The following is a 20,481-nucleotide window of genomic DNA, read 5'->3' as shown; positions in this document are numbered from 1 at the left end:
GCACTTTCATCAAGATTGTTGTATGGCATAAAAATAAGTATGCAGTAAATATTACTTCCTGTCCTTTTCTCAATTGCCTTCAAAGTCTATGCCATTGTTTTAAACATCTTCAGTGGTGAGAAGTCTTAATCTTTGATCATGATTGAATCACATACTCAACTAAAAGTTTTAGACTGTTAAAACTAAATTTAATGAATAAGATGAGTGATCAAGATAGTTTTTACTCTGAAAGGTGTTTTGCAGAAAGAACACTATGAGTCTGAGCAACATCTTGATCACATCACTACTAGTTTACTTTTTGGAGAAATTCTCACAAAAGTTCTCAACATTTTTCAAATTTTATAAGTTACAATGATTGTTTGACCCGACTGATTATTTCTACCTGAACTGCATGCCACTGACATGCACATAATTTGAGAATATTAAAGTTGTCCACTGGACACTTTGATGACTTGCTTTTGGATCATATAAGAAACATGTTTTATTAGATATCACTATTGTCTTTAAAAAATGATTTTGTCCAATTTCCCTAGAAAGAGTAGAACCAACTATATGTGCCAAAACAATCACTAATTCTGGGCTCCTACAAACCACAAGAAAAACAATCCCATTGATACAGAGTCATACTTTACAGCATCTTTATAACGAGCTCAGGATAATGTCTTTAATGTCCATCTAATTTTTTCCTGCCACAATGTAAGTACATTCCCTCTTGTCCCATAGTCTGTTAATAAGAGAACAAGCACATCTATATTTACAAAGTCTTTGGCATCTGAAGCAGTTATTAAGTGACCCTTCATCTTTGCCTTCTCCAAATTAACCCAAATACTTTTGCTTTTACTTAATATGTTCTATCTTTTCCAAAACCCAAATCCTTACATGCAATATTAGGAAAATAACTTTTACATACTTTACAAGGATAATTAAGAAAAAACATAGAGTTAAAATTACAGTTATGTAAAACAGCAATATGATAAGTATAATACAAGTACGAATAATAAATGAAAACCCAGAAAAACTGTTGTTCATATATTAGTTCTACACCATGGTTCTACTTCTAGCATTCCAGAGCACAATAATCCTTACCAGGGGACTTTCCTTGCTGTGAGTTGCTTCTTCGCTCTCTGTATCTGGCTGGAGTGGATAAACCTGTGTCTTTACTAGGCTTGCTAGCAGGCCCCATTTCTGAAATTAGGAATCCCATCTGTTCTGAAGGCAAGATATTCTCAGGTGGATTGGTCTGGCATTTTATACTGGCATCCACCTAAAATATTAAACCCACTCATTATTCTGAATTTCCCCAAAATATCTACTAAAAGTTAAGATATTTTATGAGAGGAGTTCTATTATAGAAACATGATCTAACAAACATGCTTGTAAGGCTTTTCATCCTTATGAATGATACTATCTTTGATTTTGCTGAGCTAATCTCTATATTTGGTAGTAAGATGTATATATCCCCATATGCAAACCATTGAAATGTACATGGAGCTAAAACATTTACTTATGATCAGAGGAAGATTCACCATGAAGCTTGGTGATTTTTTTTTCTTTTGGTAAAATTCACATACAGAAAAATTTACAATTGGTTAGACCCCTATCTTCTTCCACTCCAACATCCCTTCCACCAGATTTCCCCTCCTGCTGGTGATATTGGAATGGCCATAGGCCATCCTGTTGGATGATGTCAGTGGGGCTGTGGACACTTTATTCTACTAATTTTGTATTCTTTGTCTTAAAAAGACCATCAAAATTGCATAAGCTACAGCCTTATAAAACCACATCTGCCCTGCTTATGAGATATGAGTTTCTTTCTTGAAGTTCCTAAGTTTCCTTTGGAATGTCAAATCTCTTCAACAAGGTGACCAACTTCTGAAATACCCTATTTCTTGATGAATTTATTTTAAAATACACTATATAATAAAATAAAGCTAGAAGTTAAAAACATAGCTTTCAAAAGTTGTGATGTTCAAATATATTTTTTAAAGACTAAGTAATCGTGTGAATGCAATTTTAAGGTATGAAATTGAATGTTTTGGATGTGACTCTGAAGGAACAAATTCAAATTCTATGTTCTTTTCAGAAGCTTATTTGACATATAATAGGCCTATCTTTGGGTCTATTGAATTTATAATATTATTTTAACATATAATATACTGGTTCTTAACAGTTGGTCTCAAAAAGAAAATGAGGTGACAGAAACCTTAAGACATTAGGATCTAAAATTAGTGCCAAAAAAGAATGCATTAAAAAGAAAACTGCCAAAAAGTTATCTTCTGGATCTCTAACAATAAAGATATTTTCAGTTCCATTAGAGAAAAAAAATCCAAAATGAAAAAATATATGTATCAGACTAAGATCAAGAAAAAAAATTAAAAGTAGACAAAAAATACTTATCAATTCACAAAAAGTGATTTTAATTTGGATGCACTTTTATTCAGAATCAAAGTTTATTCATTTTCTGGTCATAAACTATCAGCAATAAAGGAATTATTCTCTACCTTCAGAATACATCTCTCAAACTAGAGTCAGAGTTCTGCTTTAGGAATGCAGCCATTAGTAAGAAAATTCAATCACAGCATGCTCACAAGTCAAATTAGAATTCAATAATGCTCTAAGAAAGTAAGAAAAGACCTCCAACCATCTCCTTACGTCCATGCCACAAACGGCTAGAAAAGTCCTGATGTTATCTGGGAGATAAACCACCCCTCCTGAGTAGTGGAATTTAATCAGCTAGGCACACCCAGTCCATCCAAATTAAGACAGGAGGGATGCTCACGGGATGCTTTTAACATGAAAATAAGTCTTACACCACAATGCTCAGACTGCCTCTCTAGAGGTTGACTTCAGACAGTAACATAATGAAAGGATGCCTGGGAGTTAACGTTACCTCTTTCTGAATCTTTTGTGCAGAACCACTGGAGCATGAACCTTCTGGAAAGCATAATGAACTGGTATTAAACCCAAATAAAATCTGGACAAACTCGCCACTAGAACAGTCTTTAGCAAGAAGCACTATGTACTTTGAGCTTTATTAGGATTTTTTTCTTTGCCCCTTACCTGGTGTGTGCTGAACGGTAGCCCTTCCTGCACAAATACTACTGAAGTTGGAGATGGATTATGACTTAGCTGCTCCTTCAATTTGACACGAGCTTGTTGGATACCTGCAGATTCCTGCATCGTAGTATTTTCAACAGGCTGAGCTGTGTGGATGGTATAGATGTACTCAGGTGACTGTGGTAGAGAGCAGGTAATTGCTTGTTCTGTTCCGACCACAAAAGACGTAATATCTGAGCCTACAGGAGTAAGTGGCTCCAGCTGGCTAGCCTGACTTGTGGAAGATGGATTGCTGTTGTTTGAATTAGTTAGAATATGTTGGCCTCTGTTAGACTGAGATGTTGGGCACTGATTCTCAACAGGCTCCACCTTTACCATCTCCAATTTAGGGGAGGAATGCAATTCATCTACTATCTGAAAAACAGCCTCTAGGTTTACTTCTGTCTTTTTATTTTCATCAGTAGCACTGCAAGGCCAATTAGAAGGCAGAAATTCAACTGGATAGGAGGATTGCATTGGAGGATTCTGGGAAAAGAGAAAATAGGACTGTTTGGATAGAAAACCAAATATGAGATTAAGGAGGAAAGCAACAACATTTAGGCTGATGAACACTAAACATAAATAGATTAAACTTAAAGTTCACTAAAAAAACTTGAAAGCCAATCAACTTTTCAGCAGTGGTAGCCTCAATTCCATCGTTAACATTTACTTAGCAACTATTACATGTCAACCTCTATGCTAAGTTTAACACTGGAATGGACCAATAATTCTCAGGGTTAAAGTATACAAAATCAAAAAGCTATAGTACCCAAATAGCTATTTGCTGAGAAAATGTCTATATACCACATTCTTCCATAAAGGTTGACAGACAAAAACATCACTTGTATCTATCATAGACTATTTTAGGAATGTAGTAAGGAAATTTCAAACACAGGATGCTCACAAGTCCACCAATGCTTCTATAGATTCAGGGGGAGGTACTGATATTCTGTTCCAAATGATCTGGGAAAAAATGGATGGAATATGGAATGTCCTTTGGATCCTGAGATTGTTTCTTTTTAATAATAAAACAATAGGTTAAAAATAGCTGTCACTTTTAAATTGATACTTTAAGATGTATTTTCTTATACATAGTACTTTGCACAGAGTAGACAATTACGTGTTTTGTGATCAATGATCTCAGGCTACGAATATAAAATACTGAAAAGTAATGATTAAATAAAACATGTAATGAGTTGATGCTGCCAAATGCAGAGCTTTGCACAGAGTTGATGTTGCCAAACACACTACAAAGATTGTGTCAATATTCTGAAGGACACTAACGCCAAACAATGTAAATTCAAATGGTTTAAGCATCAAGCTACTTTACCATAGCACCATTTATTGAGTTCTTACCACGTGCCAAGCACATGTAAAGTGTTTTACACACATTATTTCATTTATTCCTCATAAGAGGCCTACAAAATGTGATAATCTCCATTTCCACATGAAGAAACTGCAGTTCAAAGAAACTTCATAATTTATGCCAAGTCGTGATGAAATGACTGACAGAGTCAGGTTTCAAACCCAGGTTTGCCCGACTCCAGAGTTCTTCTCTTCACCATCACAATACACTGACCATCCATGCACACTCTCACCAACACCTACAGCGCAACTAAACTAAACTGCATTTATTTCCAGAATGGCATCTGAAATACTTTCACTTTTTTCCCACTTTAAAATTTTATGTCTACTTATCTCTATTTTCCTATAATGAACATGTTTTGTCTTTGTAGTAAGGAAAGGTCTTTAAAGATGTTTTAAATGATTTATTTAAAACATAAACATAATCAAGATATAAATACTGTCTGAGTACCTCCAGTATGATCCAGGTGAGAGAGTGTCTGGATCCACAAACGAGAGCACCTAATCTGTGGGATAGATGTGTCCCCCTAGTGAAGATGAACAGACTGCACTATCATGCTTGATGATATCTGCCACTAAAAATCCTGGGCGCGGACATGTCCCCTTGCTCTGAATCTGTACTCTTCAAACAACCATCTGATCATCATTTGACTTTCTATATAGATTTTCTCAAAAAAAAAAAGGAACATTATTTTGAGTATTGGAATACCACTAGTAAGATATTCTTTTATGAACAGAAATCATTTACATGGTATCAGAGGCAAACCATAATTCCAATCTTTAAACAATCATAGCGTAAAAACACAAAGCATGGAATTTAATCTTATCCTAGAAATAGCAGTTTGAAACATTAAATCAAAGCAACTGTTTCCTAATAAATAATGAGAAGATAATAGAAGTACAGGGTTCACAACATGGGGGCTAAAGGGAACCACCCCTTAAATTTCTCATTTTTGATATCACTTTTCCTTTAAAAAAAATAGTAATTATCTGTCATTGGGTGACTTACATACTTTTGGAGTTCATCTGGTATTAATTTTACCATGGAAGAGCCTAGAACAGCACTGTTCAAACTAACATTCAGCAATGATGGAAATGTTCTCTATCTGTGCTGTCCAATTTGGTACCACTAGCCATATGAGCTTATAGAGCACTTGAAATGTGGCTAGTATGACTGAGAAATGAACTTTAAATTTTATTTTAATTAAATTTAAATAGCCACACATGTCTAGTGCCTATTGTATTGGACAGTGCAGGCCTAGAAGAATCCTCAGACATCATTTATATCAACTCTCTTTCTTTAGAATTGAGAAAACTGAGGGCATAATCCACAGTTCACTTCTGGCTACTCATTAAGAAAAAATTATATTTTGAAATTCTTCAAGGCCAATAATATTGCACCTGATGCACAGAGTATGTCCATTGTTCTAAGACTCTTACCTGGAAGTAGTTGCAGTGTGCATAGGAGGAGGCAGTGGGAGTGACACAACTACTGAGAGCATCCATGTGGGTAGAAGGAGAGCAGCACTGTAGCACAGCTGGAACAAATTCAAACAGAAAAGTCATCAACCAAAATAAACCTCTACAGCATTCAAGACTCTCCCCTCTTTCAACTTAGAAAGAAAAATTCCAAGAGCTTCCCTTTGTGGGTGCAAGAAAATGACTTTAGTCCAATTAGATGCTTTAGTCCAAATAATAGATGCTATTATTTGTTGAAAACAACAGGGTAATAATTTTAAGTCATTTAAGAGGGTCACGTCTACTTTTAGAAATGATTTCTTTAGCACCTAACCATTGTTACCTTTCCTTTTTTTAAAAAGATTTTATTTTTCCTTTTTCTCCCAAAGCCCCCGGGTACATAGTTGTGTATTTTTAGTTATGGGTCCTTCTAGTTGTGGCATGTGGGATGCCGCCTCAGTGTGGCCTGATGAGCGGTGCCATGTCCGCGCCCAGGATTTGAGCCAGCGAAACCCTGGGCCGCTGCAGTGGAGCGCACGAACTTAACCCCTCGGCCACGGGGCTGGCCCCCCATTGTTACCTTTCTAACCAAACATTTATTCTTATTGAAAGTAATTTCCTTTTGCAGAAAATATCAGAACAAATTCGGAATTCCAAAAAAATTGTTTCAATCATTTTAATAGTAACAAACATTTGGAGGAGGCTGTGTTCTGGGATAAAATAAGTATGAAATACTCTCCAAACATTCCTACCATTACACAATGCGTCCAGTGAAACCTGTGCAAAAAATGTTTTAACTAAGTGGTTAGGCGTTCAGATCCTAGAGCCAGACTACCTGGCTTTGGAGCCCAGATGCAAAATTTTAATAGCTGTGTATAAACCTAAGCAAGGTTAAGCGATTTGGGCCGCAGTTTCTGCATTGTATTAGAATGGAGATAACAGTACCTCCTTAATATGTTTGTTGTGAGGAATGAATGAGTTAATATGCATAAAAGCACTCAGAATAGTACTGGCATACAGTAAGCAATCAATACATAAATAGCTACCATGCTATTATTTTAACTAACAAAGAAATACATTTTCCAGACTTTATAGTTAGGATACCATGAAAAGATAGAACTCTTTGTACTGGGATAGTTATACTCACAATGCAGTCTTAATAATAGGTTAACTCTCCTCTTTTCCAGAGACTCTCCAGACAAATGAGAATCCGTTATAACATCACACCTTTAGATTACACAGAGGGTGGTATATATCTAGCACCTACCATGTTCCAGGCACAGTACCAGGTGCTTTGCATATATTGCCTCATTCAATCCAAACAACAATTGAATGAAGTATTAACATAAAGCTCAGAGATGTTAAGATAATTTGCCAAAAAGTCACAAAGCTATTAGCAACAGAGGCAGTAAACAAACTCCAAAGCACATGTTCTTTAATAGACCCCAATACTTCCTTAATCCTTCCTTCTTCCTAAAACATCACATTTGAATTTTACTAGAACTCTATTTCCTGAGTATCTTTAAGGTGTCTTCATTAGGAGGTGGCAACTTTCTCTTTTTATGTCCACATTTTTCATGTTTTGAGTGTGCTAACATATTAAATAATCTCATTCTGTAATCCTTTGAAAGCAAACTAGCCTAAAGATTGTAAAAATTCACTGAAATACTTCCCTATTTCTCCATTGACTACTGATTTTTAAAATGGCAGAGGTTCATAAAGGTATACTAGAAATAAAGATTTTCTTATTATATCATGCGCAATTTAAGGCATTAAATTTTCCACATGGAAGGAAAAATGTGAAATAGTGGACAGAATTATAGTTCAGATACAAAGATAAGGCTTGGTGTTTTCTGAATTATATCATTTTAACATTCCAGTGACTAAAAAAGCCAGATATTACTAAGATGGCAACATAAAATTCAAGCTCTTGTCACTTCCAATATAGGTTAGGCAAACAAGTGCTTACACTTTATCCTTGCAGATTATTCAAATATACTATTAAAATGTCTTGGATTTGAATTTGGTTCACAAATATCCTGGGAAATAAGCTAAATCCAAAAAGCAAAACACCAAAATGGGGTCTGCAGGGTTTGCCAAAACTCTGAAAAAAAACTAGGACTTTTTTCTAGAGTTTTAACAGCTAAGGAAAACCTAGCCCCCTAGCGGCAGGAAAAGTCTGTCAGGAGCTGCAGGTTTTCACCCATCAGGGCACTATAAAACAGTGTTTTATTACAAATAAATCACCGAAAGGTATTAGCTTTATTTTTCTGATACGGCTATGTTCTGACTTCACTGGGTATACATTTTGAATAGTTGGTAAAAACAACAGAGAATGTATTAATGTATAGTCAATAGCTGATTTGGTATCTAAGGAAATAGCAAAATAGTGAACATCCTTTAAAGAGTCCAGTAACATATGGAAAGTAGAAAGGTACCTGCATGAAGAAAGGGAGGACTTGAACAGATAATCCAAAAAGATTCCTCAATGGCTATTTCCTTACCAGTGCAGTCCTACTTTGTACAGTCAACAAAATAGAATAAAGCCAGCATTAGTGAGCTTACTGAATATGAAAACCTGGCTGGTGTGTATTATGAAAGCTTTGTGAGAGCACTAACATTTATAAAACAGTTTATCACCACATCCTAAGACACATTCATCTGCGTACAGATTTTCCAGTGTCTTCCTGAAGGCAGTGTTCACTTAAGGTATTAAATTGCATGTAGAATAAAAAACTCGAAATAATGGACAGAATTCTATTTCAGATATAAATATGAGTTGATATTTTTAAAAACAATTCTGGTAATCAAAAAATACAGGATTACTAAACATTATCTCAAGGTAAAAATTTTCATTTCCACTACAGATTAGGAAAACAAGTTCACTCACTTAATCCTGTGGAGGTAACATAAATATATAATTTAAATGTTTTGGACTTGAATCTACTCCAGAGTAGTACAGTGTCAACAGTGAGAAGACGCCCAATGTAAATACTCAAAAGGGAAAACATCTTAATAGCAAATTTAATTTCAAGATAAGTTACTGTAGCAACTAGAACCCCAACATCTCTTCATGTATAGTGAGGTAAAGAAAAGATCTTCTGAATGTATACACCCAAAAAGCAAAAGCAGAACAGATATTTGTGCATCCACATTCAGAGCAGTATTATTCACAATAATCTAAATGTGGAAGCAACCCAGTGTCTATCAACAGGTGAATGGATAAACCAAATGTGGTACATACATACAGTAGAAAATTATTCAGCATTAAGAAGAAAATTTTGACACATGCTGCACTATCAATGAACCTTGAAGATATTACGCTAAGTGAAATAAGCCAATCAAAAAAGGATAAATATTGTATAATTCTTCTTATATGAGGTTCTACAGTTGTCAAATTCCTCGAGACAGAAAGTAGAATTGTGGTTGCCAGGAGCTGGGGGGAAAGGGGAATGTGAAGTTAGTGCTTAATGGGTACGGAGTTTCAGTTGGGGAAGATGAAAACGTTCTGGAGACAAATGGTGGTGATGCCAGTACAATGTGAATGTATTTAATACCACAGAACTGTACACTTAAAAATGGTTAAAATGGTAAAGTCTATGTTACACATATTTCACCTCAACAAAAAGAAAGGCAAATATAATTTTGCTTTTGCGGAGTTTCTTCTGGTAGCTAAAGAAAATTCCTGGTGTATCTATGCCAAACCCCTCTTTCCATAAGAACAAAATCGAGCCTTTTCAGAGAAACTGACAAAACAGGCTACTTGAGCACAAGAGTAACAGCATTTGAAAGCTCTTATAAATCCAGATCCTATATTTGTTTATGTACATTATGTAGGATTAGAAGCCTAAAGATCAAACCTTTAGAATTTAAATGTACCTTAAAACAATAATAAGCAATCCTTTTGGCCTGAGTCAATTCAGAAAAATTGTTAAATGATACTATATTTTTCAGTAAAAAATAAAAATACCATATGTTACCTTGGGGGGAAGTGTATATTCTTACAAATTATTTAGCCTTTCAAGTGTTATATCTAGGCTCATTTGTAAGACAGCTTTTAAAATATTTTATCTTTTATATGTAAATAGTTTTAAATTTTATAAAGTCCATTGACATACATTAATTCATTTAATCCTTTACCCAAACTATTATCATCACTTTATAGAAAGAGAAATTGAGGCTGAGTAACATGAAATAATCCACCGAAGGTCACGTCAGATGATTAACTGCAAAGCTGAGACTAAAATTATTTCATTCTATTCAATAAATTGTTTCCTAAGGGCCCATCAGAGCCAAGAAGTATGCTAGGTGTAGGGGGATGCAGAAATGAATGAGAGGCAGCCCCACTCCTCGGAGGCCCCAGCTGAACCTCCCCCTCCAGCAGCTGGAGCATGTTGAGTCAATAACCCAGGGCAGTCCCACTCCCTCCAGCAACACAGAATGGTAGGCCCCTCCACCAATCTCTGTTGTCTGCTCTATCTGGGAATAACTAACTCTGGGGAAGAGATATACCAGGAAAGAGTCTCTCAAAAGAAAAACAAAACAAAACAAAAAGTCCCTCTTTGTACGAGAGGCAGGCAGGCAGCAGAGCACAGTGGCCAAAATAAACGACGCGCATCAGTTTGTCTGGGTCTGTTCCCTAGGCCTGCCTTGGTTGCCTAATCTATAAAATAAGAAAAATTACATCCTCTATCTTATAATGTGAGGATTAAATGAATTAATATTTGAAAAGTACTCAGGACAGATCACAGTGATTGCTATATAAATATTTGTTAAATAAAATATGAGATGAAGGACAGCTACAAATTGCTAATCATTGCTTTGAGCTTAAAATGTAACTAAAAAAAGGCAAAGTAGATTTTGAGTCAATTCAGCATTATAACATTAGTCAAAAGAAAACAATTCCTCAATACAGTACTCTTTATATACATGAATATGAATATATGAATATTCTTATGTATGTTCAGACATAGAGAATGAATACAACAAAAAAGTCTAAAATGAATTTTTTCATAAAAAAGGGAAATTACTTATAGGAGCATACTGCAAAAATAATATCAAAGGAAAACAACTGAATTCAAGATAAGGCAAGACTAAAGAGTCAACTAATACTGGATCTATAACATTTTGTCCTTGAAGGAATGATAAGAATGGAAAAAATGTAAATGAGCTAGGCAGTGAAAGGAAAGAAATGATTCAGATGAGTCATTTTATGAGTCATTCTGATAACAATTTTTTAGTCTCAATGTTTGGCTCTACTAGAGAATTAGTAATTTATGAAATACTACAAAATTCAAAATTTACTGGGTTTATTATTTGAAGGCCAGAACCAAGTTTATTTTCAATATAACTAATTTTTAAATAAAGCCGGGTGTTGTTTTTTACTAAAATTTGATCCACACCTCAACTCACAGAGTTCACTTTGAAAGGATTCCAGTATGACCATTATTCTAAAATTAGGTACTTTCTTAAGACTTAGAGAACCTGATTTGGGAACGATTATCACCCTGCCTCTGAGAATGGTATTTTATTTAACTTTGGGAAAGTCATTTGCAATGCTCTTCATAAACAGGTACTCACTTAATATTGGTTAAATTGCTCACTACATTTTGCTTTCTTCACCTAAAATTTGGAGAAATCAAGTACTTGTACAGTATTTTTATGGCACTTTCTTTCCATATCAGGTCTTTTGTATTTAACAATATAACTTTTTGTTTATATAGTACTTCAGAATGTTCAAAGCAGAAACACTCTATGTTTCAAAAGTCATCACGAGATTTCTTATTCTCATAACCTCAGAAACTATAGTCATTTCAATTATCCCTATTAAAGAAAACAAAAATTCAGGTAACACAAGACTCTATTTCACATGCACTGTACATTATCAAAACATCAGCAGCACTTACTTGTTCTTTTAATGTCTCTTTCCTAGTCCTTACCTTGAACTCTTGGAGACAGCTTCCAATCTATAAATTCACATCCAAGCTAAGATAAAATATTTTTAAAACAACATATCCTAAATCACAATAACTTAACAAACTATTTCTATAACGAATGAATAATATTAACTATTTGTAGTGTTTCCTGGTACACAATACAGAAATGGTTCTCATGAAACTTAGAACTAGAAGTTTCCAAGAGGATTGTTTTGACCGTGGAATACGTTTTCCCATAGAAACAATATTCTACAGGCTAGTTTGGCTCCTAAACTAGACTGTAACCATCTGTACCTTAAGTGTAAGACAAACAGTAATACAGAACCTAACCAACAGATTTAATACGTCCATAGGAAAATGCCTCCAAAATGCCAAAATGGAAGGCCAAGCACATTTCTACATCTCTCTGCTGCAGTCCTTCCAAATTTCAACTAAAGCTTTTGAGTCTTTAGTAGTTTGAGGAGGGGGGTTAGGAAAGGAAAGAGAAAGGTTTATTGGTAAGAGGAGGCAAGGTAGGGGTTTTGTCCAGTTGATAGGCTACAGAATGTAAAGCAAGTATAAGGAAGACACAGACTGTCTCTCCCTATATATGTATATTCTATATACATGAAATGCAGCCAGAATTACAATATAGATAGCAATGCCTAATTTGTTTATTAAAATATTGGACTAAACTCCTCATTCATAAAAATCTGACCCTATTTGTTGCTATACATAAGACATATAACATGAAATTAGTCATCTTCTATTTTTAAAGATCACACAGATATTTTTGTTCTTCAAAGTAGGTGAAAATCTGGAAAAATACTAGGCCTCTCAAAAGCTGGAAAAATCCAGCTTTTTCTTTTTCTCAACCTTTTTTTTACCTTATTAGAAGATAGAAAAATTTTTTTACATTCTAATAGGCAAAATGATTAAAAATGCTAAACCATCCTTACTCCATATAATTCCTTCCTCTTTTCCAACTCCATCCACCAAAACAGTAGCAGTTCTAAAATCTAAAAGATCCAATCTAATTTGAACTCTGGTTTTATTATTTTAATATTATTAAACTTAAATGCTTTGGGAAAATAAGGCAATCCCTTTTACTGCTATATTTAGGTAGAATGCAATGAGTCAATAGTAAAAGAATACATTTGGATGTTACAAGCAGAAAATAGTGAATACTGTTACAAATAGAACAGTTACCAGATTTACAACTTTTACAACAAATTCTTTAATTCCTTTATCAAATTTACATTCCTTCTACTTATTTTAGCTTTTGATTCCATCCCGCCTGGGAGAAATGGTCTAACAAAATACCTCTAGAGATTTGCTTCCGTATCGACATAGCTGAGAAAATTAATATTCCAAGAGTCTTAATTCGTAGGGCAAAGGAATGCCCCTTTCTTCTCTCTCTGGTTTTTCCTGAAAGCCTTGACCCTTGCCTTATTTCTCCTGCCCCATTTCATCACTCTGTGTAAAGCACAGTACGTGATGAAACACACACCACCGCTATGGTGCTTCTGCAAAGTAGAAAATACATTTGAATGAAATGGTGAGGCTATTATCTTGCAAAAAATGTATTCCTCTGCAAAAAAAAGACACACACACACCCCCACCTGAGAAGCTAAACAGATGGTCACTATCATAAGGATGCCCAATTAATGGCTTGAGATCTACCAATACGTCTTCTAATGCCCTAGGCTGAGCTCTAGGTCAGCTGTCATTGCCAGGTTCTCCTTCTCTCTGCTACTACTCAGGGACTGCACTGTCAAACCACACCATCACATTTTCACTAAAAGAATATAATTTAGCTTTAAATGATGAGAGTATGCTCTTTTATTAAACTTCATTACTGACATACTAAAATGATTTCATTATGAGGTAATGTCACTCATAAAGGTAAAAAATATATATATATATATGTATATAAACATTTAAAAAAAAAAAAAAAAACTACTGCACCAGAGCAGAGTTATGGCAGGGTTCTGGTGTACTAAGTCTTAATTTTATTACTAGGACATGCTTTGAAGATACAAAAGTTTCACTAAAAATATACATCTTTATGCACCAACAGAATTTTCACAATCCTTAAGAACACAATGAAATTTTATATATTGCTTACAAATAGGTCCTGATGAGAAAGCTTTGACATTTCTTAGGTGCATATTGCTATTTTTATTTAAGCATGGAGAAATGCATTAAAAATATAGAAATGCTCATTATAAAGTACCTTAAGAGAAGTCACTGAACTTGAATTTCTCATACCTGTTGGATAGTAGGCTTGGGAGTACTGCGCTGAGGGTGTGTAGTTACCATATTTTTGGGAGGAGCTGACCATTGTTTGAGGACTTTGCTGAACGTGTACGGATGTGGCGCTGGGCTGCAGGGTATAGGTAACCTCAGTTGGAAACCTCTGCAGTACAGGAAATGGAACCCCTTTATCTGAAAAAGTTGGAGGTGTTTCCACTTGTCCTGGGTGCATTCCAAGGGAGTTCTGCCATGTTCTAGGAGGAATCGAGGTCCGATCTAAACCTTTCAGAGGGAAAGTACTGTGGTTGTGGGATGAAGTTGATACGTAGGAGTAAGGAGACAAACCATCTCGCCGGAATGACCGGTGGAATTGTCCTACAGCCACTGGTCCTGCATAAAAGAGGAAGAACACATTTACTAATTTTACATTACACCGCTGGACGCAGCAAACCAAAAGTCGTAAAGTAAACTCTACTCTTCACCTATGAAGATGTTAGGTTCTCAGCCATTTTTAACACAACATAAAGGTAGTTTTGATAAAAACAAGTTAGGATACCAGAATATGAGATTACACATATAATGCTGAAAAAATAATTAAATAAACTTGTGTTTGGTTCTCAATATGACTGTCTTGAGAGACAAAGTGGTCAAACTCTAATGTTAAATCAAATATTCAATGTTAAAAGTCTTTTATAGATGATTCAGTCATCTTACCTTTTACCTCAATTGATTTACCCAGATTTTTCCAATCTGTAAGCTACTTCCTAGAAGTTTTAGAAATTCCATTCAGTTTTTCAAATCATTTAAGAATCTTAATAATAGGCATGAAAATAAGCACTCAACCATACATAAAAGAAATGTGTGGAACAAATAAGAATTATGACACAAACCAAAAACAGATTCTTTGCTCTCTTTCTATTTTTTTCTTAATGACAATCTTTGTAGAAAAGTCAGGCTTGAAAACTCTGACTTAGTTCTCTTCTTCATTACTCAAATCAATCAATAATTCTCTGTGGTCGTCTTTTCTTCAGTGTATCTCTAGCAGTGATCCTTTCTAGATATCAGTGGCTCTCAAACATTGATTTACATCTCAATTACCTGGAGAGTTTGTTAAAAATTCACATACTTGGTCCCAGAGATTCTGATATTTGCTTTCTCTTATCTAGCAAGGCAGAAAGAAATTAAAAAGTGGAGATGAGGAAGAGAGAGAAAAGGGCAATACTATGTAATGAGGAAAAGGAAACTACAAATGTTGCAAGCTGGACTTATTTTACAGACTGTGGCTCTTGAATATAAAGAAAGCTAACCTAATTTATTCCTAGGGAGAACTTTATGTATTAAATTATGTGGTTCACAAATTCCTTTCAATTTGTTTTATTAAACTAATCCAGAGGAGAAAGTCTAATTTATGTGCTACTAATCTGTTAAACTACAAAATGAAAGACGGCACTCAAACACCTACTTTCCCAAATATTTAAACTGTAAATCGATTCAACATGTTACACATCTTTCATTCTATTTCTATGGTGTTTAATTTCCTCTAAAGCATTAGGGAGTGCTCCTAACCACTTCCGGTTTGGCACTGCCTGATTCAAATCAATTTTTGCTCAAGCAAACTCTTAAAAATAAAAATTTTAAAAAAAGAATAAAGCACTAACATCACAAATAAACAAATCATACAAACATACATACACACATTCTGGAACCCTGGAAATCAAGAGCTTTAAATCTAATGGGAAAAAAATCTTAGTTCAGAAGATCGAATGTATTCAAATGATATATCTGTTAAAAACTACTCTTCCTTTTTTCCTTTAAAGTACAAAAAATCATTTTTATGCTACTTGACTAGCAATTCATACGTATCCACACTTTGAACTCACCACTGACAATCCTTTGTTTTAAGATCTAAAGAAACATTTTTTGGTTTTCACAACAGGTGTCTCTGAGGTCCCAAACTACCCACCACTTCATTTTTCCCTGGATGCTTTACATGCTAAAACTACATATTGCTATGGCGTGCAAGAGCTCACTCACTAATCCTTCTTCTTCCCTCTACTGGGTTAAGCTGTGGATGAATTTTCAGATTGTTAATAACTTAAGCATCTAATTAAAGAATTCTCTACCTTGGTTTCTCAAATCTGGTTTATATCTGAGTTAAAATATAAATTCTACTTCTATCATGATAACCTCTGACTGATGGCCAAACATTTACACACTTTATGCTAACATAAGAACACTGTTAGGACTCGAAGGGCATTCCTTTAAATTTGTATTTTAAAATAAAAAACTAAAACATGTTCAACTCTTATTTATTCTTCTGATTAAGAGTTACCTCATAAGGTTCTATTCTGACCAATTTTACAGAACATCACCTGTATGTCTTCAGAACATCTTTAAGATGTATTTGGCAAAGTTTAAACCCAGAACTCTGGAAATGTAAGGCAGGATGGCTTCCTGTTTTTAAAGATTCTACTCCTTTTACATAAGCGAATCGGAGCAAATCAATCCCCAGGAAAGAACTTGCCTCTTGCCCAAAACTTGCCACTTGAGAACTTGGTATCCCCAGGCAAAGAGAGATTATCTACTGCTCAGACTTGTTACTTAGTTTAGAAAGTTTTAACAAATGTCGTAAAATAAATTGCTACTAAAAACAAAATAACAAAAGTGGACAAACGAAAAAAGGGAAAACATGTGATCCTTACATTTCTTACCAAGTACATTCTCGAAAGGTGAACAAGACAGCTGGCTCAATGGATCTAGATAAGAGAACTACGTCCTAAAACAGAAGATTCTACTGTAAAAGAGACAGAAGTATTCAAACCTTAAGCTGAAGTAGAACACAGAAAACAAAATGGAAACTAAGAAGCAGCAGCGTAGTCTGGCCTATCACCAAGGCAAGATGCAAGCAGAATAAAAATTGAGGAAAAACAGGAGATCCCAGGATTTGGAACACGGAATTAAAGCAAACAAAATTGGGCCAGTATTCTTGAACTTAAAATTGCACTCCACCCAAACCAGTAACACAATTCCCTAGTGAACCAAGCCTACGGTGTAGACAATCCACACCTGACACACCTCCTACATATACCAATAGGTAGAATGGCAAAAAACAGGACATGCATGAAAACTACAATAATCTAGGTATCTATAGATTAATGTATTATCTATACTGAAAAAGTATGAATTAGATTTACAATATTTTAATAAATAATCTTTAAAATGCTGACCAACTGAACTATCAATGAAGAAAATCAGAACCTAGATAACCCCTGTATTTCCTTTATTAAAATGGACTGTGTCCTTAGAACACAACTGGGTTTAAGATAGGTGAAGGAAAAAGAAAATCAGAGAAGAGAAAAAAGCGAGCAAGAGTTGATTTTTATGTATGCATATACGCATGTTTCTTTGTTTGAGGTGGTTATTCTATTTCCCCCAAGAACATATTTTCCAGTCTTTTCTCCTTATGCCCACCAGATACACAACGTGAAAAACAAATATCCATGTCAGAGATTCTGCCAAATATACGCCATGGTATTGTCTCCATTGCCTTTCCCCATTTGATTCCCCAGCAAAATCAATGGTCATCCATCACACGGAAGTGGCTTAATATTCCTTTAGAATTCCTTTAGAACATTCCTATGCCACTGCTATTTTTCCAACTTGTTACTAGAACTCCAACCTAATCCCTTATCTTCTAAACTCCACAGAAACACAACCTAATCCCTTATCTTCTAAATTCCAAATGAACAAAGTGTTACTTCATTCCTAACCCTGGGCCTGGGTTAAAGTGAACATAGTGTTACTTTTATTTGTATATTTAAAAGGTTTCCCATAAAACTGAAAAAAAACCCAGACATTTTTCTGTTAAATCCATGTTAACATACTGAAAATGTTTCTATTACTCTCCTAGTTGAAGGCAAAGAACGAATTCTCATTATTATATCCTGTTGCTTTCTTCGTATATTGCTTCATATCATGGACTCTTTAAACAGAGAAAGGGAGTATTGCCGCCCTCACCTTCCTGGGAGGAGGGGAAGAACATCAGAAAGCAAGTTAATAAAATAATTTTCTATGACAGAGAGTTTTTCCACTTTTAGTAAATACAGATTTATACATACAAAGTTTTTTCAAAACTGAAATATTGTAGCCAATAGTGAAAAATTCAAAGGCTGTAAATGTGAACTAAAATTCTTAACTAAAACTTGACAGCTGTAAAGAAAATCATCTTTGCCTTATGTTTGTCTAACCATAACACCTTAAGAAGGCATCAGCTGTAATTAGCTACAGCGAAAGAAATGTTTAGCCAATTCATTCTATATAGGAACAATATCTGGTAAAAATAAAGAATATGATTATATTTTTGATCTTAAGATATATAAACAATGTCTGTCATTCTATACATTACTTGGAACCTAAAACATGATTATTGTCGGGACACTTCTTCCGAGATTTCTTAGATGTGTCAATGGGTGGAAGGTGGCATGTCTCAAGGACAAACTTCCACTTCAGGTACCTTGTTCACTTTCCTTTGGTTGGTAGACACTTCCTAAGTTTTCTTCGCTGTGACTGTGTTCCTTCCTACCTTGACCTTCACCACGTTCTCACTCCCTATGGTAACTCTGTTCTGCTGTCCATTAGGGCAAAGGAGACTCTTCTGTGTTTCCTCCAGACCCAGCGCTTCGACAGAGAGCTACTTACTCTAGATGTTCCAAGCGGAGACACTGGGTCTCAAGGAGGCAATGGCTATGGAGGCTTGGAGCTCAGGAAGGGCCCGGGAAGAACAGAAAGGAAGCTGATGAAGGTCCCTTTGGCTGCTCGTGCACATGGAAGGAACTAAGTGCTTATGGACTCTTTCCAGAGGAGGTACTGGCGGAAAGGGGGTGCCGGTGCCAGTGAGAACCATGGGGGTGACGCGAGCTATTTCCCGGGCAGCACGTGGGGCCCGGGCGTACTCCGGATCCCTCAAAGGTGAGGAGGTGCGACAATGCCCTGTGAATGGCGTTTGCTCCCTGACGCCCGTGTGCCCTGCGATGGCGGGGGCCGTGGAGGCCCAGTGGGACTCACCGTGCGGCTCGGGCCGGGGCCCCGCGGGCGGCGGCGCCGGCTCCTGGTGCTGCAGCGGGGAGGTGGAGGCCGAGGCGGAGGCCGACGTGATGAGCAGCCTCTGGAAGCGGTTGGGCGGGCGGCAGGGCACCTCCAGGCCGGCCGCCAGCTTGGCCTTGTTGGCGCTGGTGAGCCTCTTGAGGTGCACGAGCAGTTGCGGCTGGTCGCGGCGGAAGTGCGGGCTGTGGAAGTGGTGGAGCGGCCCGTCGCCCGCCGGCCCGCCGCCCCCCGGCCCCGGCCCGGGCCCCGCCGCGCCCGGCCCGCCCAGCACCACCTTGCGGAAGCCGTAGAGGTTGAGCTGGCGGATGAAGCTGGTGAAGTTGGTGGTTTTGAAGAGCTCGGGCTCAGCCCCGGAGCCCCCGACGCCGCCGCCGCCGCCGCCGGCCCCCGCCCCGGGCGGGCTGAGCAGCTCGGCCTCGAAGAGAGGCTGATCGATGAGCAGCCCCTCGCCGCGGCCGTCCCAGCGGATGGAGCGGTACCGGGGGCTGTTCACCAACCGCCACAGCTTGGCGGGGAAGTTGTTGGGGTTGATAGGGGTGGAGAGCAGCGCCTCCTCCATCGCCCCCGCCCGGGCCCTGGGCCTCGCCCCGCCGAGCCTGGCTCTCCCACCCCGTTCTCGATCCCCCCAGCCTTCGCTCGGCCCTGCCCCCTCCTGCCAGCGCCCGGCCGCCGCGGACCCGGGGACGGTTGGCGCACGAGCCCCCGCCTTGCCTTCCGGCGCGGCCAATGGGGCCTCGAGTTCCCGCCGCGCGGCCGGACGCAGCGCCAGCCGACCCGCCCCCTCGGCGCCGCGCGCCCGGCCCGCCCGACGCCGCGTCGCCCGGGCGTGTGCAGCGGCGCGGGACGCGGCGGGAGCCGGCCCGCTCCCCCGGCGCCTGCAACCTGCAACCGCCGGGCGAGGGCTGCGAGTGCTGCCCCCCGCGGGGAGAGAAGTCCTGCAAAGAGAGAAGGCCGATTATCCACCGCGGAACACTAAGATCCCGGTAGCTCACCGCACCCAGCGTGTGGGACGTGGAATTCAGACAGGGAGTGATACGAAGCCAGTCGTTCCTGAGAACAAAGGGCCTAACTCCCGCAGTACTGACAGTTGACTTGCTCGCCTCTCCAAATAAAAATGGTGTTTACTCAAAAAATAAACATGTTTGAGTAAACAAATTCACCTTTTAGATGGTAGCATTTTATATATTTTTAAATATACCCTTTAAGCCAGTATTTTGCTCAGGACCGTTTACTCAAGGGATGAGAACTGAGGTGCCTATGAGGAGGGAATCAGGAGGATACAGGGACA

At 37.5% G+C, this 20,481-nt stretch overlaps 1 protein-coding gene across 1 annotated transcript in view; it reads right to left on the bottom strand.

Moving 5' to 3' along the window:
• HSF5 (heat shock transcription factor 5) overlaps positions 1–19,752 on the bottom strand; it is a 36,859-nt gene extending 17,107 nt beyond the window's left edge. The window contains exons 1-5 of the mRNA XM_014826846.3: positions 19,155–19,752; positions 14,106–14,480; positions 5,902–5,999; positions 3,061–3,582; positions 1,087–1,264 (exon numbers count right to left, since the gene is read on the bottom strand). Of these exons, the coding sequence (XP_014682332.3) occupies positions 1,087–1,264; positions 3,061–3,582; positions 5,902–5,999; positions 14,106–14,480; positions 19,155–19,752 (1,771 nt within the window). The remainder of the gene's footprint in view (positions 1–1,086; positions 1,265–3,060; positions 3,583–5,901; positions 6,000–14,105; positions 14,481–19,154) is intronic.
• Between the last annotated feature and the right edge of the window lie 729 nt (positions 19,753–20,481).

This window comes from Equus asinus, chromosome 13, assembly GCF_041296235.1.
Source record: "Equus asinus isolate D_3611 breed Donkey chromosome 13, EquAss-T2T_v2, whole genome shotgun sequence".
NCBI lineage: Eukaryota > Metazoa > Chordata > Mammalia > Perissodactyla > Equidae > Equus > Equus asinus.
This window is presented reverse-complemented; position numbering and strand designations above follow the sequence as displayed.